The sequence below is a fragment of the Plectropomus leopardus genome, chromosome 12, assembly GCF_026936395.1.
Source record: "Plectropomus leopardus strain MGB_pleo_1.0 chromosome 12, ASM2693639v1, whole genome shotgun sequence".
Classification (NCBI taxonomy): Eukaryota; Metazoa; Chordata; class Actinopteri; order Perciformes; family Serranidae; genus Plectropomus; species Plectropomus leopardus.
Window position 1 is genome coordinate 3569275 of NC_142187.1, and position 25256 is coordinate 3594530.

General features: G+C 38.3%; 1 protein-coding gene across 1 annotated transcript; it reads left to right on the forward strand.

Moving 5' to 3' along the window:
- The first annotated feature begins 1088 nt into the window (after positions 1-1088).
- Positions 1089-5947, forward strand: LOC121951998 (homeobox protein engrailed-2b-like). The gene is made up of 2 exons (XM_088085210.1): positions 1089-2164; positions 5631-5947. The coding sequence occupies exons 1-2, from the start codon at positions 1660-1662 to the stop codon at positions 5945-5947; spliced, it is 822 nt and encodes a 273-aa protein (XP_087941336.1). The 5' UTR covers positions 1089-1659.
- The last annotated feature ends 19309 nt before the right edge of the window (positions 5948-25256 follow it).

Genomic DNA, 25256 nt, shown 5'->3' on the forward strand with positions numbered 1-25256 from the left:
ATGTTGAGAGGTGACAGATCATAGATTGTTCTTTTATAAAATGTTCCCACAACCTTATATGAAAACAAAGGAAGAAATTTTTTAGAGCAACATTCAGAAAATGTTTTCTGGATGTAATAAAGGCCTGACTTTAAGAACATTTTGGGAACAAAAAGAAAACTTGTCACTGGAAATGTTACTACAGCGCTGCATTGTGCCGTTCTCAGAACGTTTTAGAACCAAAAATTGCTGGCTAAGTCAGGCAACTTATACGTCACTCCAAAAACTTTGACATGATACGTTTGAGACGTACAAATGTAACATATTTGTAGATTGCAGAAATTTACTATGCCAATCATTTTCATGTAATGGGATTTTACTGGGCTACCGTTGACGTGGAAGCTGGGCTACACATGATTTTCCTGTAATAGCAACCCTAACTCTCTGCCTAGAATGCATTGTTTGTTTTTAAACCTTTGAATTGAAAATGAACTAAAACTTCAAAAAAAAGAAAAGTAAAATATACAAACAATAAAATGACCCCCCAAAAAATAAATTGTCCCAAATTTAAAAAATGATCGGAAAATTAGTTTTTAAAAAAAGAGTAAGTAAACAGACAACAAAAAACAAACAAACAAGAGAATTATTTTGGAAAAATGCTTAGAAAATATGTTTTTATGATAACTGAAAATGTACTTTTTTCACTTCTTTTTTTCCCTAAGCATTTTTCCTTAGCTTTTTTTTTCTTTTTCTTTTTTTTAGTTTACTGATTTCTTGGATTTTGGGGAACATATCTTACCAAAGTTGCTCATTGCTCTATTTCCCATGTTTTTGAGAGAAACTGCACCAATTTGCCAAGGGTTTAAAGATTACTTTAGAAGTTATGTTGCTCCACGTTTCAATGGGTCAATAATAATAATAATAATAATAATAATAATAATAATAATAATAATAATAATAATAATAACAATAATATGTATTTATTTGCGCCTTTCAGGACACTCAAGGTTACCTTACAGATGAAACAATGAAAACAACAACATATCAAGACCCAAGCACATTTAAATGTTTACACCAATGATAAATGTCCGCTGTCCCCTGAACGCACCATACACTGGCTTGGTGGATTGGATTAATGTGCGTCTCCAGGGAATTCCGGGAACCTCACATGACACCAACTCTCTGCCTCCATTGGTCCGAGGCACGTGTCTGAGAGAGCCGTAGTACAACGTCATCACGGGGTCTCACAGCCAATCATAAATGAGAACCAAAATCCGTAGTGAAAGTATTTGAGCCGCGTCTTTATCAGGGCACTTTAGTTCTGCTGGAAGCAACAATAATTGTGTGCAGGGAGCCGGAAAAAAATAAATAGCCTTTCGTTTCTAACTATTTTTGACATTTTTTAAATAAAATTAAATTAGGCACCAAGTCCAGCCATGAGGAGGAGGCTTTTACCAGAAACTGAAGCATGATTTTTCTTTGTCAAATTCACAAGAGGCGCGTTTTCACAGCAGAAACAATAAACTATAAGATCAAAACAGGAATTAGTCATCGCCGTTTTTCTTTTTTGAGTCCAAAATATAGTCATTAATTGATCATAAATCGAAGAGGACAAATTGGGATTATTTATTTTTTAGGGCGCAGAGACAGAGGTGCTGAGTGTGATCAGGCTTCATCATTATGGAAGAAAATGCTCGCCGAGACGCAGAGCGCCCAGAGGACTCCGGCGAGGAGTCCAACCGGGCCATCCTGCCTCTCCTGCAGCCACCGGGCAACCAACAGTCCCACCGGATCACCAACTTCTACATCGACAACATTTTGAGACCAGACTTCGGCCGAAAGAGGAAAAACGGGAGTTTGGTGGGAGACAGTCTGGGAGTGATAATCCGGAGAGAGGAGCTGACAGGGAGAAAGTCCTCCAAAACTGGCAATCCGCAGCAGGGTGGAGCAGGAGGCCGGGAGGATGGAGAGGAGGAGGACGAGGAAAGGGACACGGGAGCATCCGACGAGCAGCATCCGGAGGCCCGGGGAGCGGAGCTGAGAGCCGGGGAGGTGGCCGGAAAGGGCCGGGGGGGCGGCGGGGAGCGCTGCCGGAGCCCCCAGGCCAGCGCGGCCCCTGCAGCCAAGCCGATGCTGTGGCCGGCGTGGGTTTATTGTACCCGCTACTCAGACCGCCCGTCATCAGGTTGGTGCAAAAATAATTCTACTTTTCGTTACGTGAATAAAGAAAATGAAAAATATATAAAAAGGGCCGATTTAATGCGTAATTCCAACGCGCGTAAAAGTCAAAATTACAGTAAACATATCATTTTTTGGTCTTTAGAGAGAAAAAAAAGTCGAATTGCATCATTTTTAAAGTTTAAAATAATTGAAGATGGATTCTTTAGAAAAAGAGAGTGCCATTCTCCGAGCTGTGCGACCCCCAACCCTTTAATAGACATATCACTTTAAACAATTGACAAACCCGTTATTGCGCCATCATATCCTAATTATTTCATACTTTCAGTCTAATAAAAAATAAAAGCAACATTCCTGCAATATACACAAGCCTATTTTACCTCGAACAAACTACTTTTAACGCGAATTGGAAAGTATTTGAGTTGTTTTGGATGGTATTCGGTGTGGGTTTTGCATTGAAATGACTTTTAAGTGGACACGACGACGCACGGTTATCGAAAACTGTGACAAAAAATAAGTTAAAATTAAAAACAAGTCGAAAGTAAAGTTAAAAATGCGCAGAAGTGAAGTAAAACCAAGTTTAACGCCATTGTTCCTCCGTCTTCTTTGTTGATATTCCATTAGCATATTTTTTGACAATGGGGGGGGATTCCAAAAAAAAAGTGAGGGCCGTGTGTGTCCCAAAAGACAAGGATTCGATATGAACACAACTTCATAACCTTTTCACCCGCCAACCAAACAATTAATGGTATAATAATTATTATTATTATTGACAACATGTCCAACATTTGTTATCAATATGCAGTAAAATATTTGGATTTTACGCATTTTGCATTTCAGAATCCAAAAAAAGCTTTTACTGCTTTAGCCGTAGCGCGCTGTTCCAGCTTTGTTCCAGCTTTGTTCCATTTAAATAAATATAATTCCAATTTATGAAATAAAGGAAAATGTTTGCTTCAGGCCGGACTTATTTGGAACGTGGACGCATGGTGCACTTGGACTTTTCCTTTGTGGTGACTTAGAAACGCGTTCAGCTGTTAAATAATGTTGCTAAAAACAAACAAGCGGACAAAGATTTCGCCATCTATCGAAGGAGCGTTCGATCGATGCGAAAACAGTCCGAAACGTTACATTTATTGTTGCATGGGAAAACAAAAAAAAAGTTTCCATCGAGGTCCAGGCTCGAGCTTATGGAAATGACCACAAAGGGCCTTCAGAGAGGTCACAGAGGCTGCAGCGTTCCCCTCCATTATTAGGCCCATTTAACACAACTTGGTAGAAATTAGTAAATATTTGCATTATATAAGATTACATGAAATGTTAGAAGGTGTAAATGTTGGGGAAAAATATAATTCTAACTTAATTTTAATGGGTTTATTAACACATCTTATCGTCTGTAGATAAACTGCTGGGTGGCACAATTGATTTCAGCCTGCTTTATTTTCACTCTTTACGCACCAAAGCTGAAATATATCTGTCTTTGCATTTCTTCATCATTTGACTTCATCATGTTCGAAACGTTTTTATTACAGATACAAAAACGGCTTATGTTTTTATCTCCTTTTTTTAAAATGGAAAACTACTTTTTAAAAATGGAGTTCCTATGGTAACAGGGAGGGAAAGAGGCGCCTAACTCCCCATCCTCCATCATATCCTAACCCCACCCCCATCTGCACCCTTCCTCCTCCTCCTCTCATTCTCACTAAAGTCTGCAGCAACAGAAGGACAGGCAGCCATATAAAAATACTCCTCACAGTTATGATTGGAATCAAAAGTTGTGTGTCTGAGAATATTTCAGTTCACATTGACAGTCCTCTTTCAGATATGAAATGCTTACAAGTATGACCGAGATCATGAAGCATGAAGGTTCCTATGAAAGAAAAGTCACATGGAACGTATTCCGCTCATGGGATTGGTTGATCATTTTTGCTGTAGAATAATAATCATAACCAAGGGAATTCGTATCTATAATTTCTATTCGCATACATTCCCTAACTTTTCTTAATTAAATTAAATGATATTAAATTATTCATGGACCCCAAAGCAGCTGAAGGAGCCCTGCAAAGCCTCCTGAGCCTTACTTCCACTGGTTCTACTAGGACTTAAATATTACCTTTTATGTTTCAATAAAAGGGAATATAAATACCCTACTACATTCAAATAGCTAATGTCAGAGTTGGGATGTCACTAAGTACATTTACTCGAGTACTGAAGTTCAACTTTGAGGTGTTACTTGTCTGTGTTATTTCTAGTATGCATCTTATCTCTTGTTAAACATTAGTTTAACTGTTTGGCTTCTGGGATTTCTTGCTTTTGCTTTGCTTTGTTCCTCAAAGCACTTTGTAAACTCTGTTTTTAAAGGTGCTATAGTAATTATTATTATTATTATTATTATTATTATTATTATTATTATTATTGTTATTATTATTATCCTACTTTACACTTCACTTACCCTACAATTTGGATGCAAACATTGGATTTTTTGTTGCTTATTTTTTTTTTTTTTTGACAGCTTTACATTGTTAATGCAGATTACAATACATAATATAATATAAATAAACTAATTACTACTAGTTCTAATGTGTGATTCACAAGTTGCCCAGCAATTTAAAAACAGGTCTATCTACCAGCTGTAACATATATATATATATATATATATATATATATATATATATATATATATATATATATTAAAGGGCCATTCTGTATGATAAGTACCCTTACTTTTGGTACTTTAAATGATTTTTGATGCAAATTATATTTTGCACTTCTACTTAACCCTTTGAGCAAGCAAGCTGGTGTGATTTCTTTCAAAAACACGGGAAGAAGGCAATGAGCAACAAACGACGAAATTAAAATTAACAATATAAAATGACTGAAAATTCGTTTTTTAAAAGCTTTTTTTGTCAAGTAGAAAAAAGGAAAATGACCAAGAAAAAGTGCTTAAAAATTACATGCCATATAATTATTTTTTTGAATGCAGGACTTTTACCTAACTTTCACCCAAACAAAGATCTGAACCCTTTTCCACCACTGGCTAACATAATAGCACGAACTAGTTCCCTTCAGCTGCTATGTTATCTGTTACCCGTGGGATAAATAAGTCGCACTACTCAATGATTTCCAGATAATTACTAAAATCTTTCTAAAAACAAAATGTTTTCAGACTGTGCGCCCGCTAACTTCTTATCCTGATGTATGAAAACAGTTTGAAACTTTCTACATTTTGACACAAACGTGAAACCTTTCTGTTGACATGTTCCTGTGGACTGTCCAGTGTTCGAGGCTACCTGTGCTTTTGAGGTGTGATCAGGTGTTTTGTGTGTGCGTATCCTGACGCATGAAGACTCATTAGAGGGACTTTCTTGTTTCAGCTGTGTTCGTTGTTACACTGTGATTTTGAAATGTAAGAGAGCTCTAAAGTGTTGACTATAACCTCTGGATGTCACTTTTGTCTGCACCCCCCACCCAAGGGCCCAGATCCCGCAAACCAAAGAAGACACCGACCCCGAGCAAAGAGGACAAGCGGCCCCGGACGGCCTTCACCGCGGAGCAGCTGCACCGGTTAAAGACTGAGTTCCAGAACAACCGGTACCTGACGGAGCAGCGGCGGCAGAGCCTGGCCGGGGAATTGGGCCTAAACGAGTCTCAGATCAAAATCTGGTTTCAGAACAAACGGGCCAAAATCAAGAAAGCCACCGGGAATAAAAACTCTCTGGCGCTGCACCTGATGGCACAGGGACTGTACAACCACTCCGCGTCCAAGGATGGCAAGTCAGACAGCGACTAGAGGACACGCGGGGACATGATGGAAGAGAGAAAGGGGTGGGGTGGGGGGTCCTGAAACATGCAATAAAATCACTTCAGTACCAGCATTCATATTTAAAACTCAACCAGAGACGATAATGTGACATTGCGTTTGTCTTTTGAGTGCGTGCGAGTGTGTGTGCGCGCAGGGCTGTAGTTATGACGGTGTCCAATCTGAGTCAAACATGGTGCTGCGTTCATGTGACGTTGGATTTTCCTACGGTAGATGAAAAAAAAAAACATAACTTCTGTCCCATCAGATGTCCAATAAAAGACAACTGAGGACACTTTTGAACTGCTATGCAACATCTAATGTCAGCTGTCTTTAGGCTGCACCAAGAATTTGGGTCTGGTCTGTTCAGAAGGAACGGCCAATCTCAAAACTGGCGACCACTTGCTAAGAAAATGGTGTTGGTAAAATCATTCATTATTTGTCAGATAAAATGTGACCAGATGAGGCAATTAAAAAATTAATTTCATCCACCATTTAATACTGGGACAAAACACATGTTTTAAATGATTTGAGATAATTAGTTGCAAATTTACAAGCACTATTTTGACATTCCATGATGCCATTTAAAGTGAAATGTTAGCCAACTTAAAATAACACATGAATGAATTAGGTTTTTTCAAATCAAGTTATCAAGTTCGATTTACACAAAGACATTGAGTTATTTATTGGTGATTGAAGCAATTATTTTAAGTTGGTTGACAATTCATTTTTTCTTTCTTTCAGTGATGGATCATCGTTGTAACACTGTAAAAAAATTTAAGTGGACTGAATTTGAGAAGATGAGTTGTATGTATTACAAAATGACCTTAACTTGTCTTCTCAAATTCAGTCAACTTTTATCCTGGACACCAACTTTTTTTTTCTAAGTAAAATCAAATGCTTTAATTTTACAGTGAGTTTTTTTAACATCAGGTAACATCTCAGCCAACCTAAGTTTCAAGTACAGGAGTCTTTTTATATAAAGAAACATCCAATATAGCAAACTTCTAATGAATTGTTAGGTCAAACTGAAGTCCAAAAAGCTGGACACCAGGACAAATCAAGGTCAAATGTGAACATCAAACTGTGGACAGAACTTAAGCTTTATGTTTCCAAAGTTTCCAAACTGTCACCATGATATGTGAGCTCCAAAAATTCAGCCCTCCGACATCACATTTAAGCTAATAAACTCATAAGGCACCTTTTCAGTTATAATTGTAAATTCTGACAAGTTGATTTTACTTTTAAAAAAAAGGAAACCAACTGTCTTGAAAAATGTAAGTAAATATAATTCTGATTCTTATTTTATATTAACTTTATATCTAATTGTGTTTACATAACATTTACTTATATTCACTTAAAATTGTGAAATTGCTGCAACTTAAAAATGACAAGTTTAATTAAATTAATCTTTCTAAGTTTGTGCAACTTCAGTAAACCAAGTACATTGTGCTATATATCTGTATTCTGCTGGTTGCAAACTAGTTAGTCATGTTTGTTTTTTCTTGAACAACAGAACTTGCAGATCCTCCGAGTGATGACAAAGTTAGGTCAGATTAACTTGGTTTATTGAAGTTGCACTTATAAAGAAGGTCATTCCACTCGTCATTGTTAAGTTGCCAGAACTTCACAAAATCAAGTAAATATGGCTAAATTTGAGGAAATGTAACAGTTAGATATAAAGTTAACATAAATAGATTTAATAGTTAGATTTACATCTCTTTTTGGAGGCGATCAGTTTCCAAGATTATTTTAAGTAAGATCATCTTGTCAGATTTTTCAGTGATGTTAAATTTTAAATTTGAAGGGCAGGAGGTCAAATTGGATGATTCAAGCACAGAAAACAGATATTCAATGGCTTTTCTTTTTAAAACACCATCTTTGACATCAGGCAGCTGGAAAATTTGAGCCTAGTTACAAATTGAGTCCTTTCTCTGTAAAAAAAAAACACCACCCAAAAGGGAATTGTTGAAATAATTACTTCAATAAGTAACACACAACTGAAATAAGTTTTTTCAAAGGAAGTTATCGAGTTCAGTGAACACAACTGCTTGGAAATTGAGTTGCGAGAACTGAATTCATTTATGTGTAACAGACTGAATTAATTATTTCAAGTTAGTTAATGATTTTCTTTTTTTCAGTGAACATAAAGGCCTGTGTGTTACTGTAAAAGGATGTTAAACTTAAAACTGTAGCGCAGGGTGAAAGGTCAAACACAGAAAACATATCTGTGATGGGATTTTTTTTGGAGGCGTGGAAAGTGAGTCAACAACATCCAATAGGAGTGCACCACGAGCTCGAGAAATGAGACAAGTGGAGTGGACAGCCGTCACACACACTGCAGCCCTGCGTCCTGTCAGTGTGTGAGAAACTTTATTAATGATGAAAAACTATATGCTGAAATCCAAAGATTTGTTTCTGCTGCATTCTGGGAACTGTGAATTAATGAAAATAGCCTACTGTTCGTGTTTTTGTTCTTTCTGACTTTGTTGGCTGTTTTCTGCTCTTTTTTCCTCATTCTGACTGTTGTGTGTGTGTGTGTGTGTGTGTGTGTGTGTGTGTGTGTGTGTGTGTGTCTGTCGTAGTGAGTGTTTACCTGCAGATGTGTTGGGTTTTTTTTTTGGTGTCAGAGGAGCCTTCTATAGCCTTTGAATGGGCGCCAACATTTGGGAATGTAACGACACATTTTATATGTGGAATTAAAGGTGTGCTTCATAAAAGCTGTCTGGTCAAACACTGTTTAACCCTTTGAAACCTGGAGCAACATCACTTTTCCTTGTGCTGCCTTCAGACGCCTTTCACAATTTCAACCTTTGAGCCCTGAGCAAATTGGTGTGATTTAGTAAAGAAAAAAATGTTAAAAAGGCAAAGGGCATCTTGGTAATAAATTCTTCACAAATTAGTAGATTTAGAAAATTATTATTTTTTCATAAAGCTAGACAAAATGTAAAGGAAGAAAAGAGAAAAAAACACTAGGAAAACTATATAATTATTATAATTACATATTTAAAATTATGTTAAAAATGTATTACAATTTTAAGCACTGTTTTCCAAGTCATTTCTGTGTTTTTTTTCTTTTATTACGTTTAGTGTAAAAAAAAAACAAAAAACTAATTAATTATTAAAAAAATATTTACTTGCTATTTTTTTTGGATCATTTCCTCTCTTGTCGCTCATTGCCTTCTTCCTGTGTTTTTGACGGAAATTAAGCAAATTTGCTCCGGATGCAAAGGGTTAATAAGCAAACGCATTCCCACAGAATAACTGGCATGTGAATCACGCGCCACTGAACACAAGCCCATTCCAGTCTCCAAGTGAATTTATGTCATTTAAGAGAGTGCTAAAAAAAAAAATCAACATCAGAATGTTGTTATGATTTTTTTATTTGAAATGTCCAGAAAGGTCAGTCAAATTTTACACTTTTTTCCCCCCCTATTATGTTCCAAAGCCAGGCTCATCAACAAGGCGCATTCTTTCCATTCATCTCCATCCGTCTGCTGACTTTGGCCCCGCACCCTCCGGCCAAACCATGGACCTATATACTACAATATACTACAGGCTCTCACACGAATGTTCCAGAAAATAGGCAAGGTTTTATTTGTTGTTAACAAAGACAGTTCTATTTTTATTTATAATACACTGAACATCTATAGCCATGTTGGAAATGGGGCTCTGGATTGTTTACATAACTTATTTTTCCTGCAATAACTTTTTCTGTTTGAATGCTCCATGTGAAAGGACTTCACATGGATCCCAAACCAAATCGTGGTCTTATACGATGCAGTGAATGTTTCTGTTGATTTTTATGTTACAGGAGGTTTTTTTTCTTGCATTAAAACCTGGACAAACTTCTGCCTTAAAAGTGTAAATACAAGCTAAGAATATTTACAGAAAGAGCAGCTGTTTTCTACGATGGGATTTTGACATCAGGATTTTTAAAGATCAAATAATAAAACACATTTAGTTGTTTTCTTTCCCGCTCAGCTGAAATACTCTTTTTTATGATTCTACATGTAAATAATTTATATCATAATGGTGTGATGGTAAATAAAGGACAACAATGCAAATGTGTATTTTTTGGAGAATTATTTAATGATATATCACATATAAGGGAAAAAAATGCCTAAAATATGTTTCTATGAAGTCGTTTTGTGTTATTGAAATATAATAATAATTAGCATAACAATAAGAGAACCACAGACACAACATCGAGGACGCCTCAAGACTGCACACAATATGTCATCACGTATGTTATTCCATTATGGTGCACAAAAAAACACCTGTGCATTTGAGCTTTCACTTTCAAATATTTTTAATAATTACATAATAGAGGCTGTTTGATGGAGAGGTGAAATCAGTTGCATTTTCTACATTATTTCTGTCCAAGTAGCACCTGCTAATAAACTGTAAACGATGCATAAAATCATCACGATGCATCAAAAGCTTAGCTTTCACCATCTTTGATGCTACTTTAAAGTGCATGGAAAATATTACAATACAGTGCACAAATGTCTTCCACAAAGTGTAGCTCATATCAAATAATAATAAAAAATGTAATGTAATTTCATTTACAGCACTATCATGTTGGCCTACACGCAGTGGTGAGATGTAACTAAGTACAATAAGTAGTGTGAATTTGAGATACTGGAGTGTTTTCTTGTCATGTCTCATTATACTTCACTACATTCCAGAGGAAAATGTTAGTTTTTTTTATGGCACTACATTTATGTGAAAGCTTTTGTTACTTTGCAAATTATGATTTCTGCATCAAAAGCATAAGAAGTTTATAAAATATAACGTTTTGTTATAAATTATACCATCAAACAGTTAATGCAAATACAGCTCAAGCGATTAGTCATTTAATAAATTGGCTGACTGATACAAAAAAGCAAACAATTTTTTTTTTAAATAAACAAAGTAGGTCCAATTTTTAAGAGTTTGAGTCAAAGTTTCTTTTTTTATTTAAGATTTATATGGATCAGATACTTTCTTTTACTTTTAATACTTTGACTATATTTAAAGTATTAAAGTAATGTTCCTCATTATAGCCTACTTACTTATATATAAATACCATTTTCAATACTGGACTTTATTTTTTACAGTGGGGTATTAGTACTTAAGTAAAGGATCTGAACACTTCCTCCACCGCTGCCTATGTGTGAAATATCTTAAAAATGTATTTAAAAAAAGAATGAAGCTGTGATGTGTTTCATATTTACAGATGAGTTGAATGAATCTCTATGATATTCGAAAATGTCATTTTAAAATTTACTACATCATGTTACAAGTACATTTCTTTAACACATTGTTTTCTAGGCTTCTAAGTCTTAATATTTTGGAGATACAAGTTTTTCAAATGACACGGCATAACATTTAGGCCACGGGTTTTCATCCTGGGGGTCGGGGGCAAGCATGGGGTCATGTGTTGAGTAGACAAGGTCACGGGAGATTAATGATTTATATGTGACTTATTTTTAGAAATTGACAACTTAAATGTCTGAAACAGTGAATCTCGATGTTCATGAAAACAGAATACTAAATTATGCGATACTCAAGATTTGTTTATATCCATAATTGTCGGTCTTGACAGTTCTGGGACCCAAAACAGGGTCAACACTCAACATGAACGGAAACTATGATTTAGGCTGAAAAACATTACCAGAGTGCTCCACGGGCTGAACTGATGTGAGACATGAACAGGTGGATCACACACAGAGATGGCAAATATTCATTTATACGTTCTGGAAGGAAACCATTCTCCTGCCTGTTGCATGATCACTTCCAACTACAACAGTGATCTTCAGGGTATTTGCAGGGCTGCAAATATTAAACCTTTGAACCCTAAGCAAATTAGTGATTTCTTTAAAAAAAAAAATAAATAAATAAAATAAAATTAAATTAAATTAAATTAAATTAAATAAAAATGATTAAAAAAAACACAGTGAGGAATGTTCCACAAGTTGCAAAAAGTTAGTACATTTAGAAAATAAAAAAATTATAAAGTAACGGAAAAGTTTCTTGGGGAAAAAAGAAAAAAGCCAGAGAAAAACTATATTATAATGATCATAATTACATATTTAAAATCGTGGCAGAAAAAAAAAGAAAAGAAAAGAATTGGCAAAGTGGTGATGAAGTATGGAACACTTCATCAGCACTTGCTTGAAAGGATAAAATGGTAAAAAGAGAGGTGAAATTAAAGACTAACTTGTGAAATCTAAGAAACAACACCTCATCCACGCCACAAACGATACATGAGTCAAATGACCGAAGTCCATCAAACTTTACAGTGATATCTCATTTCTGCGTGTCGTTTACCTGCACATCTGACTGAGTCGGAGCGACAGTGGAGAGACATGAAACAGAGAGGAAGAGAGAAATATGGAGAGCAGAAGGGGGATCCATCAACAAAAAGCCAGAGAGCTGTCTGGGACGAGTCCACTGGCAGCAGCAGCAGCATTGACCTGAGCTCTGTGAATGGTTGCAGGAGCCCTCATCTGCATTTCCTTTCTTAGCTGGCTTGTATGTGGAAGTAACGTCCAACGGCCGCTGACTTGATGAGCTGAGCCACTCTTGACTTGGGCGAGGAAAAAAAGAAAAAAGAAAAAGCTGCGAGCTGGGTTTCTATGCACAGTGTGGGGCTGTCAGTCTAAAGGGTTGGGGTAGTTGGGGGGGTGGGAGCAGTGGAGGGGGGTTGGTAGAACAGCCAGAGAACCTGGATGAAGGTCAAAATGCTTTGGGGTGTTCATGCAAAAAGCAGCAGGTGACAACAAGACGGCCAAGAACTGCTGAGAAATGGACGTCCGGCACTTAACGACAGGACTTTGACTTTTTTTTCATCCTATCAGTTATATTCTGCTCACATTATAATACTTTTTAACCCTTTGATACCAGCAAATTGGCGCGATTTTCTTCAAAAAAAATGGGAAGAAGGCAACAGAACAAGAAATGGCCCCAAAATTTCCAAGAAATAAGTACAAAAAAAAAAAAAAACTTAAAAGAAAAGAAGAAAAAAGAAGAAAAAAAAATTGACAAGAAAATGACCTTAAAATGTGAAAAATAAGATAAAACTTTGTCTGTAACATAATCTTAAATATGTAATTATAATTAGATTTATCTGGACATTTTTCCTTGAAACAAAAGAAAAAAAATCTAATAATCCCCCCCACAAACATACATTTCCAGACACTTTTTGCCAAGTCGCTGATTGCCTTTTCCCCATGTCCTCAAACAAAATCAAACAAATGTTCTCATTATTTCTTAGTCCTAATCATAAATATCAAAAAAGTCATTAATTTTCAGAATTTTAACTCTTCAGATGCCAGGTTTATGTCACAATGCCACTATGTTTTTCACATGAAAAAAGGGTATTATTTTTAATATACTATATGCAGAGTAATTTTTTTGGAATGATCACAGCCTGGAACATGTCAGTGATTAGCAGCAACATTGATTGTGACAGTGCACCTAGTGTAAATAACATGTATTTTCTCCATATACCAAATATGGTAAATAATGACGTCATTAGTTGGAAAATAGTTAAAATGACAAATTCCAAGGCAAAAGCCCAGAATGACACCCAGAAATAATACCAGGCATGGTTTTATGCTTTGATAGCTTTGGGATCAGAAATGTCAGTTTAAAATGGTTTCAATGGAGCATCTTGCCAACGTTTATGCCGTATGCATGAACACAGCCAAAATGATGAAAAAAATGAAGAATGAAAAGCATGTAAACTGCACCAAACAGTCCTTAAGGAGTTAAAAGTCATTGGGTGATTCACAAGCAAAGATATGATATCAATTCACAACCCAATTGCTAGAAAAAATGTTGCCATTATACAACCACTGATACTTTGGATTTGTATGTTAATATGTAATGGATACATTGAAATGTTATGCTTCAAAAACGCTGAGTTTAACGTGTGCACAAAAACCACTTGATTGGGAAAAGATCATGATTTGGCTCAAAATATTTACTCTTTGTGGCACTCTCATGGCTGGAAACTCAGCAAATCCTTGTTTCCAACAACTGTTTTTTTTGTTTGTTGGTCTTGATCAGTGGTCTGCAGCATGGCAGGCGTCTTGCCTCAGTGTCACATCATTCACCATCTGCTTTACCTCCTGATGACAAAGTCTGCATATATACACAAAACTTAGGCGATATTTTCGAATGACGATAGAACAGAATTGTGAGATGACTGTGTTTCCACTGAGTGATGTTCTGTGATTTCTCTGGATGGATGTTCAAAACATTAGCAGTTTTATGGAACCATAACAAAAAGGCGAGCGCCTTATATGTGGAAGCGGCCACGTATGAAGGACTTCTGGAAGTCCACGATTTCACAGAGGAATTGTGGATTCAAAACTTCTTGATGATCCACTCAACTTATGTGATGCAATAACAGCTCTTGTAGCTCCTGCTGCATCATGAAGGAGCCAGTTCCTTCTGACAAGCACATAGCCATAGCACCATGTGACGTAGAAAAGACTACACAGTGTTTCCATTGCAGTTTTGTGAAATATGGCTTTTTGGAATCAACTGAAATACCACCTCATGTGAGCGTAAAAACTTTTTTTTTGTGATAAATGGGAGGGTTTTTTGTGTTCATTAGGTGTATTTTATATATGTATTTTATATTTGCATTTTCAATTTGCGCAATTTGTGGGTTGATGGAAAGCCGCCGGAAAGTGTTATTTCAGAAATGTTAAGATACATATGAAACACACAAATGTAAGATATTTGTGGTTTGCAAAAAACGTGTGCTTCTGCTGACTGGACTACAATTCAAAATCCACTGATACCCCTGTTCTACCAAACTAACTCAAGCTGGTTCTTGAAAAGGTTCCATTCAGGATTCTTGGAACCTTGGTGCGATCTGGAGAACCAGCCCGCATTTCCACCAGTTTTGAGCGGAACCATTGATCACGGATGTGTCATCAACAGAGGGTGTTGCAGAACACACAACAGAACTAAACAGTTGTAGCAAAGTGTCACATTAGACTGATTACCTGCAAACTTTTGTTCTGTTATTACAGATATCTTTTTTTGCTCCCCAAAAAGCATGAACCAACTATTAATAAGACCGCTGCATGCTCATTTTTGACTTCTCCATTTTCTCTCTCCATCTTGGAGAATACGCCCACTGATGTCATCACAGTTTTTGTTTCAGGTCAAGGAAAACTTCCTGTTTCTCTGGTTGTTGGCTTTTAGCAAGTTAAAACTGTGTTTCCAGCCAGGATTGTGCCACAAAAACTGGGAATTTCAAGCCAAAATGTGATCTTTTCCAAACCATAACCAAGTTCTTTTTGTGCCTAAACCTAACCATTTGAAGCTTTTTTAAAAAATGCTTTCAATCGCATCTTATGGCCCTCAGCACCCCCTGAGGTTGGTGCATCAGCCATGGTGATTCCAATATTTAAATATCTAAAGTGAATTGGATGGTGTAAATCTGCAAAACTGCAGACCACTATTCAAGACCAACAAAGGACAAAATTGGTTGTTTGAATTATCACTGTGTTTTCAGCCAGGATTGTGCCACAAAAACACTTGGGAATCTCAAGCAATAAAATGACCTTTTCCTAACCATATTGAACTAGTTTTGTGTCTAAATCTCACCACACATTAATCACAGCGTTGTTGAAATGAAAAGTTTTAATGCATCAGCTACATAACACACAAATGTAATGGATCCATGGTTTGTAGAAATGTACAACATTGTTTTCTGCCAATTAAGTTTGATTTTTTTACTCTGGAGTATGATTTTATCAAAAGAGTGCAGTAACAGTAAAACCAAGCACAAGAGTCTTGCTTGTTGCGCTTGTCAACGTTGCTAAATCTGTCTATGGAAACATTTTAGCAACATGTCAACATGTTTTCTGTATCACAGGGGGAAAACATAAAAAAACATCTTATTTACCCAAAGTTCATCCGTCCCCTTGTCATAAACTTAACCCCTCCAACAGGCAGAGGCAAAGGGCAGACGAGCAGAGAAAAGAAAAGTACATATCCCAAAGTATTGATGTCCCCTGTGTCTCTGTCAGACAAAAGACGTCCCATCCAGTCCCCCTTCCCCCCACTGAGTAATTTAGCCATAGTTCTCTAAATGCTTCCTAGTCAAACTTGGAATATGGAATGAAGGGGACGGGGGCTTTGTGGCGGAAATATAATTACGGCCGCTGAAAGCTGGTGAAGGTGGAGAATGGGGGATGACATCAGACCAATTTCACACCCGGGCCTCGGATGGCCAGGCCAAGCCTGGGCCTCGCCGCGCAACGCTGATCAAAGCCTGCTGCAGCCGCCCCAAAAGCCAGAAAAAGGGAGATACTTAACTATGCTAATCTCCAGGACAAATATATTTTAATCTTGTTAGAATACAAGTTAATGCCGCAGCTCAGTGACCAAACTTTATGCAAGAAGAGCAGAAGGATACAAGAATACAAAAATCACACTTTGTCTCCGACGTTTGTCCATTCAACACGCGAATGTTGAGTCTCCGAAAAAACAACAGATGAGGAATTATCATGCAGTCATACCCTTGTCATAATCGGCTCCAGACTCAGTGAGTTCAGCAACATGCCTGACATAAAGTCAATGATACAGCCAGCTGTACCATAGTTTCATTATTATGAGAAAGTCATGATAGCAGTAGTTCCGACCAAGTTCCAACCAAGCAATCTGATTGGTCAACAAGACATTTAGAAGGTGCTCAGATCTGCATGACAGCACACCTTCCTCATCACCAGTGTTGCCAGATTGGAAACTATCGTACCAGAGGCTCAAAATTATCATATTTTGGGAAGAATTATCATTCACCAGTCACAATCACAAGAGAGAATATGTTAAATTTATAACTTTAGTAAAAAAGTATTTAAACAACTTTTTGACTCATCTACAAATCTCCCTATGCCCACTGCTGCCTCAGAGAGAAGCTGTTTCTCAGTCCACATGGATCAGCCCTCAGCTGACGGCAGGTTTATGTCATCATGGCCTAGACCAAACACGATTGGCTATAAGGAGATCATGTGAGAAGTGATGAGTAAACACTGATGTAGGAGCCAGGAAATAAGTTCAAATGATACGTGTAAACAAAACTAGGTGCTTATTGTAAGAGTCACAATGAAAAAATTATTGTACGTTATGGCAATTTAGAAATTATTGATCATGCAGAGGGCAAAATGATCATACAAATACAATAACTATCGTAAATCTAGCAACACTGCTCATTACCGAAAATATTTGTCCATCACTTCTTATGCCCTGCACATGCAGTAAATCCAGTTTTGAGGAAATGTTCTTCAGTTGAGTGACAATTAGAATTTCAGGTCAGTATAATAGTGTATTGATGACACAATGTCAAAAAAGTCTCCACAGCATCAGTGAATAACAGCTCAAACTATGAAGATTAACAGCCAACTCACTAATGGTGTAAACTATAAACTAACACAAGATGACAATAACCAGCATAAAAGAAAATGTTCTCAACAGACACATTATAAACACTGACACAAAGTGACTTTTGCCTTTTGGGACATCAAACAGCAAAACTAACTGCAAACTAAAAACTACTTAGTCCAGCACAGGGCATGATGGGAAATAAAGGCTATGTCATTGGGACCACAGTGAAAACATTTAGAAAGGCTAAACGTCATTAAATGTGGACTGAAGCAGAGTGATTTGATAGATTACAACATATTGTGAATTATGGAAACGATCTATCTTTTGATTTCATTAATTTTGACTTTTTTACCTCGCTCTTGAGTTATTGGAAATGTTTATCATCCTTCATCAGACATGGAGCTACTAGCTTAAAAATACAGGTAAAGTTTGCGGATGAAACAGCTAAATCTGTGTATGGATAATGATTTAAGTCATAACAAGACTGAGCCAGCTGAACATTTCTGTGTTTATATCTCATATATTTATTGAGTTTGGGAAACCCCACAATCTCTGGAAAGCAGAGTCATTACTAAGGTTCCACCTACTTGCTGAGGTAATAAACTAGGTTCCATTACATATAGGACTCTACTGACGTGACTGATTGTTTTGCAGTTATTAGTCAGATTCTCTGCATTTCCATGGAAACGTGGGTCACACTCCCAAAAAAAGTTTTAATTTTGAGAGTTAATAGCCCCAAAATATGAACACAGTTTGATTATACATTATTATTTTGACGATATTAGTTGTATAATCGCAATATTACACTTGAGGGTTTGCTTTAACGTCACTGGAGCGCTTCAGTTATGCTTGCTGACCTCAGCCTAACCGCACTATCGTGCACAAATGACGTTAAAGCTCATCCTCTCGTGTAATAATGCTTAATTCAGATTAGGATTAGTTCATTCATGTATTTCTCAGAAAGAGCTCTTCTGGAAGCAGAAAAACCTCATTAGCTGACAGCCCACTGTCCTAGAAACTGTGCACATTTGTACTGAATGCAAAGGTGTAGAAATCAGGACTGTGGAAGGACTTGTGGACTTTGACGCAGGAGACAGGAGTTTATGTCCCACCACAGATCTGCAATCATTTGCCTTGTTTCACAGCAACAGTGATCACTCCCTCACCTGAACTATACCATTGTTGGTATTTACTAATACTAAAGGAAGTGAAAATCTTAACCCTTTAAAAATGAGCAACTTGGTTTGATCTTCAAAACCATGGCAAAAAGGCAATGAGCAACTTCACACGAGAGCACCCCAAAATAAGCAAAAATAAAATTGGTAAAAAATTCCAAAAAAATTTTTCTGGGACATTTTCCCTTATTTTCTGAACGCATCTAATAATCCCCCTATGGCTAATTTTCAAATCATTTCCTTGTCACCTTTTACCAATTGTTTGCAATTTGCAGGCCGTTTCTTGCTGAGTTGCTCTGTTTTTTTCCCTCCTTGTTTTTGAAAGAAATCAAACCCGTTTTCTCTGGTTTCAGATGGTTAAATCCTCGTAAAAGAAGTCTTGAAGCAGCACAAAAAAACTGATGTCCATCCAGGTGTTAAAGGGTTAAAGACATAAACTGGAATAAAAAGTGTTGCTAATAATTCCTTGCTGCGCTGCGCTGCAACTGTGTGTACACGGCTACAGGAAGTACCGTTAGTCAAAGCTGAAGAATGATGCGGTCCTGTCCGGCACAGTGGCCAAAAGAAAATGTTGGCATTGCACATTTCTGCAACTGTGAATACACTATTTGTATGTTTAAAACATATCATATCAACTTTTAGGAGGAGATTTTGGATGGCGTGACACAACTAGGTGAGATGTCTGCCGATCTGCCAATAACAAAGTGTTTTTTTTAGCGAGTCATTGCTGTGTCTACACAGAATCGGCCGCAGTGTAATTATACGCCAGCAGCCACTTGCCGTGGTAGCAGGATACCAGGACAGGTGGTGTCAGTTGACAATTTGGCTGGGCTGAAGCTGGAAATACCAAGATTAAACAAAAATACACAATCTTGCCCAAATTTAATGCCATATGTATGACCACAGTCAAAATTATTTAAAAAATGAAAAATGAAAAATGTGTCAAATGTGTCAAATAGTCTCTAAGAGTTTTACGAGGCATGGCTATGGCGATCTGCTGAGACTCCCGCTAACACTGAGGGGACACTATCTGCAGGCTGAAACAAAATAAAGGAAATGACCTGGTACCAGAATTGAGTGTAGAGGAGTGGGCTTGTAGCATGCAGTGGAAACAAGGCATATTAGCCCACTGGTCCATAAGTGGGCTGTGGGAAATGAGGATTTAAGGGGTGTGAGGGTTGTCTGTCACCCTGTTGCCAGTCAGACTCTCGGTAACCCTTGATCTGTCAGGGGTGGAAGCTGGGCTTCTTGACATTTCCAAACAGGCAGCTACACAATGAGCTCGTATGGGTCCTACTGTGACTTCAATCCCTGCGCAAAGAGGAAACCAAAGCGACGGGGAGGGGGGCGGTTGCAGACTTTCTGCTGCTGGGGGAGGAACAACATGCTGAAGGGACGGCAAGGTGGAAACGTGAGGGTGAAGTTAGACAAATGGTGCTCTGCAGAGTCATGTTGATGCTGGGTTACTTTGGTGCAGGCTGAGGTTATGTTAACCAGAGAAATAAGCAGGTGCGGTGCTTTGTGATACCCCTTTTCCACCAAATAAGTGTGTGTACGCAGGTTTTTTAAACACATGAAAACCCACTAAAAAATAAACTGTAACTAATCGCTGTTAATCTCCAGCAGTAAAATACTGTATTTGTGTAAAACTGTTTGATACTGCAGCTAGCAATGCATTTTGGGTACACTACAGTATGCTGTTGTTTTAAATGACAGGACACTACGGTATGTTTTGGAAACAGGATGTTGCTTGGAGAATTTGGAGCTCGGTCAAAAGTTTGATTTTGAGTTAGTCTTGTAATTCTAACTTACTTTTGTTTCTCAGTCAATTTTCTTTTAGAAAAATAGATCGAAATAATTTGCCATCAACTGCCACGGGACTTCAGGAACTGTCATTTAGACAGCAGTTTTTCCAGAGGATGACGCACAGACCTGCCTCATCAACATGCATCTACATCTACATATTTGATGGTAATTTATTTATTTTTGCCAGTATCCTGTTCATATTGCCAAGAATAGTTTTAATATGTCATTTATTAGTGAAGAAATGAATAGTTCAAACAATTAGCCTATTTACGGGTGGTTGGTGGTTGATTTTTTTGCTAACACATATATAATGTTTTGCATGTGAAGAACGACATTCTGGTTAACCCAGTAATCAAGCACAAAAAAGCCAGCATCAGCAGAGGGTGGCAGCAGTAACATGGAGCATTAGCCTGCTGGAATATTTTGACATCTAGCCCTGTGCTTAACACAGAAATATGCTGCATTTAATTTTATACAGTAACAGACTGTGAAAATATTGAACAGTATGGATACTGTACAATAACAGTAAATTGCTGGCATCTGTGCATCAGTATTTTACTGTATATTGTTAAAATACAGAAATAGACTGTATTTCTGTTTTGCAGTAATAGGTTGTTAAGTCATTTCACAGTATGATTATGTCACAGACAGGCCAGGTAAGAGGCAAGTAAACAGTAGAAAGCAGCATGGACGCCTGTGAAAAAAAATACCATAGTCACTTATTTTATGTCACTTACTTTTTCACTTTCTCTTTCAAACTCAGTTCAGACTAACATAGAACAACATTTGAGCGCTGCTTGGGTGGGGACAGCAAGTATTTTAGTGGTGGCGCATCATTGCATCTCGCCGGTAAAGGGGCTAAAATTTGCACATTCCCCTTGGTGTTGTGTTTCCATCAATGCTGATCGGAGTCGCAGCCGATAAATAACCATGACTATTGCAAAGTAATTTGACCCACGTGTGAATGCCGATTGCAACGTTTACCATTACATTTGAAAGCCAGATGTTCACAGCTGTTAGTGGGCGATATAGAACCTGCATGCTCTCCACTTACAATGGCAGATGGCCAGTATTTGTTTGTAAATCTTAACTGCATTATTATATATAAATTAATGCTTCTTGTAGAATTTCAAAATTGATTTTGGTGACCCCTTCAGACCATGGATGTGTTCTAGGGAAGTCTGGATACAGCAGGGGGGCCTCGTTCATTCCTATGAGAGCTCATTGGCACAGGAAGCAGAAAAAGCTCTTTTTGTTGGTGTAGAATTTAGTAAAATACCTGGATCTACTGGCCCACAGAGCACGCATAGTAGAGATTAACGGCAGAGCGTGACCAAGTGTGCCCGAGCGGGTAACTAACGCTGGCGGAGAGACTGACTTTCGGATTTGCACCTCACTAGCGTGAGTGGCGGTCTAAAAAATGTCATCTTACAGCTCTTTTATGGCGTGTTTCCACTACATGGTACCTACTCTACTCTACTCTACTCTACTCTACTCTACTCTACTCTCTACTCTACTCTACTCTACTCTACCCTACCCTACTCTACTCTACTCTACTCTACACTACACTACTCTACTCTACTCTCTACTCTACTCTACTCTACTCTACTCTACTCTACTCTACTCGCCTTTTTCGTTTTTTTCATTGGGAAAAAGTACCTGGTACCTGGTACCACCTTTTTTGGTACCTGCTCTCCTGGGGTTCCAAAATATGTGAAACACTGCAAACCACTGGTTGGTCAGACAGAATCGTCATTGCATCATTGTGTCATCGACGCGCGGCACGCACGGAATACCCTCAACAGTGCACACAGCAAAGCTATTATAGCAGCCGCAGTTTTGTTACATTTTTTTCCTTTCCCAAAATGGCAACCAGAAACATCACGCCGTGGTCACTCGAGGAGGTGCAAATGTTCCTCACCCTGCTGGCCGACGAGCGTATCCAGCGAGTGTAAGTCTGTGGGTATGCCAAATTACGGGGGAGCTAAGGGGAGCTCTGATTCCCCTGAAAGATGTTCAGGGGGAGCTCTAAAAAATGTTCACTTTTGTAATAACGCATTTTATTTATAGGTGCCTTTCTTGGCACTCAAGGTCACCTTACATCATCAACATAAAAGCAGACACAATATTAAAAAGAATATTAAAGAATATTAAGAATATTAAAATAGAAATACAATATAAAATTAGACAATGCAATTGTGATCAGAGGTAAGCCAGTTTAAACAGATGGGTTTTGAGTTTGGATTTGAAATGTGGTAGTGAGTCTGAGTTACGGAGGTCAGGTGGGAGTGAGTTCCAGAGCTGAGGAGCAGAGCGGCTGAATGCTCTGCTCCCCATGGTAACAAGACGGGCGGGGGGGACGATGAGATGGATGGAAGAAGAAGATCTGAGGGTACGGGTGGGTGTAGCAATGGGGAGGAGGTCAGAGAGATATGGTGGGGCAAGGTTGTGGACAGCTTTGAAGGTAAGGAGGAGTATTTTGTAGTTGATGCGGTATGTGATGGGGAGCCAATGTAGCTGTTGTAGAATAGGTGTGATGTGATGGATTGAAGGGGTGCGTGTAATGATACGTGCAGCTGAGTTTTGGACCAGTTGTAGTTTATGGAGGGTTTTATGTGGAAGGCCAAAGAGAAGTGAGTTGCAATAATCTAAACGGGAGGTGACCAGAGTGTGAACAAGAACAGCAGCTGAGTGAGGAGTAAGAGAAGATTATATATTATAGATTATATATTTTCTGCACATAAAGGTTCCTGAAGTAATAAAAATATAGAGGTTATATGTAATATGTTGCGTGTTTATTCACTCATTACATTCCATTTTCAAACATCTGTCTCCATCATCTGACAAAAGGGACAGAGGGAGAGAGGAAATGTTACTGGCGGGTATTAGTAGAATCTTTTTCGCAGTAACCCTGTTATTGCCGCAAACTTTATGCATGCTACATGTTTAGTGGTGCGCACCGGAAAATGGGGTTCCCCCGAAAGCCACTGTGTAATTCGAACCCTGTGCGTATGTGTGCGTTTCGCATTGAAACTGATGCCAAGGCAGTGTCGCACGGCATCGCTATGACGACCAGCTACACTGAGGTGGGGCTTCTAATGGAAAACTACCCCCAGAAAAGTACCTGATACCAAAGGCCAGTAGAGTAGAGTAGAGCCTGTACCATGTAGTGGAAATGCAGCATTAGACTTTCCAAATGTAATCAAACCAGATTATTTATATCTAAATAGTGATAGGATTCATTTCGCAGGGGTTTTGACGCTCACAAAAAATCAACTTTTTGTTGTTGACTACATAGGTCTGGTAAGGTGACTTCTTTTTCACTCCACTCCTGCAGATGTTTTTCTTTTTCAAAACTTGTAGTTTTCAACCCTAACCAACACTGACTCAACACTTTATCAGACTTCACTCAGCTCCCTCTGTAGACACAAAAGGCTCTCGAAGACTCTTTTCACATATGCAGTATTACTGCCCAACACCTGGTGGTGATGTGATGTTCTTTTCTGTGGGAGGCCAGAGAAAATGCTAACCTCAGGCCTAGTCTATGAGTATATGGATATTTTTAGAAACACATATTTTCCACCTCCAGTTACTAAAAATTCCCATTCACAGTAATGGTATTTAAAAAACAAATGTCTGTCCACATCAAAACACAAACACAGGCTGTCAGGCTTTGTCAAGTGCCCGTCAAAGCAACAGGTGGCGATATGACCTCTATCAGAAGGCCACAGTGGCCAATCAGAGGCCTGAACTCATACCTGGAAATGCACAACAACAACAACAACAACAACAACAATAGCGCATGACTGGGGAGACAGAAGTAAAGTTACACACTTTGCCTCTGTGAGCAGCACTGGTCACATCTATAGAAACAGTCACTCGCTGACTTCTTATGTGCTGTGTGTGGCTGTCGGCAGAAATAGACAGTAACAATGCTGTTTTGATAATTATATTGACTCTATACCACCTTATTGCATTTTCAATATCTTTATGTGTCACAGATACGAGGAAATACAAAAACATCTGCTGCACTCAAACTTCCCTGCTTCCCTTTCAAAATAAAATCCTCTGACAACGTCTCTACTGACAGAATCCCATCAGTTGTTGACACAAATCATTTTATCCTGAAACATTTGAAGGACCATGTTGTTGACAATGCAGGAGCATGCAAGACTTCATAAATGAGTGGAATTTGTGCTTATTAATGTGTAAACTGTGTAAACACATAACTCACTGTAGTAGGCTGCTCTGCAGAAGCAACACAGCAACAACACTGTGTGTGGACACCGTAAGCATGCAACACGCTGTAGCTCGCTGAGGTCACCGTCACATGCTGCTCAGGCTGCAGTGTATTACAGGGGAGATAACGGTGCACACTCTGACCAAAAACTGTGTTGAAGAAAGGTAAAAACGGATAGAAAAAGTTCCTGAAAATACCCGTGTACGACTGGGCCTCATTCTGGAGTGAGCGGTGTACAGCTGGCTCAGACTGACCATTGGGCAATTCTGGCAAATATCAGCTAGACTGGCCCACCTCGTGGCTTGGAGGACCACCATCAACAATGTGTGAAAAACAATTAAAGGCAAAAGAAACATCTGCTGACTTTGGCCCGCATCGAAATTGCACTTCAGCTTGTGCTTTCCACAAGTGATGCGCGGGTCAACCCGCAGCTTGCGGGCCCCGCGGGTTGACCTGCAGGTCAGGCCGTTCGGGTCCGCTTGTTATAATTTGCAGAAACATTGTGCAATAATCCAGCTCACACCTTCTCTTCCCCTCTCCTCTCTGTCTCTCTCTGTCACTCACCAAGCAGCTTTTTCATCAACAATCAAGCTTTCTGATGCAGTTTCTGACCAGGAAAATCTGCATAGGTCCAACATATTTATATCTCTCCGGTAATTATGTCCGGTAACAATATTTCCCTCTA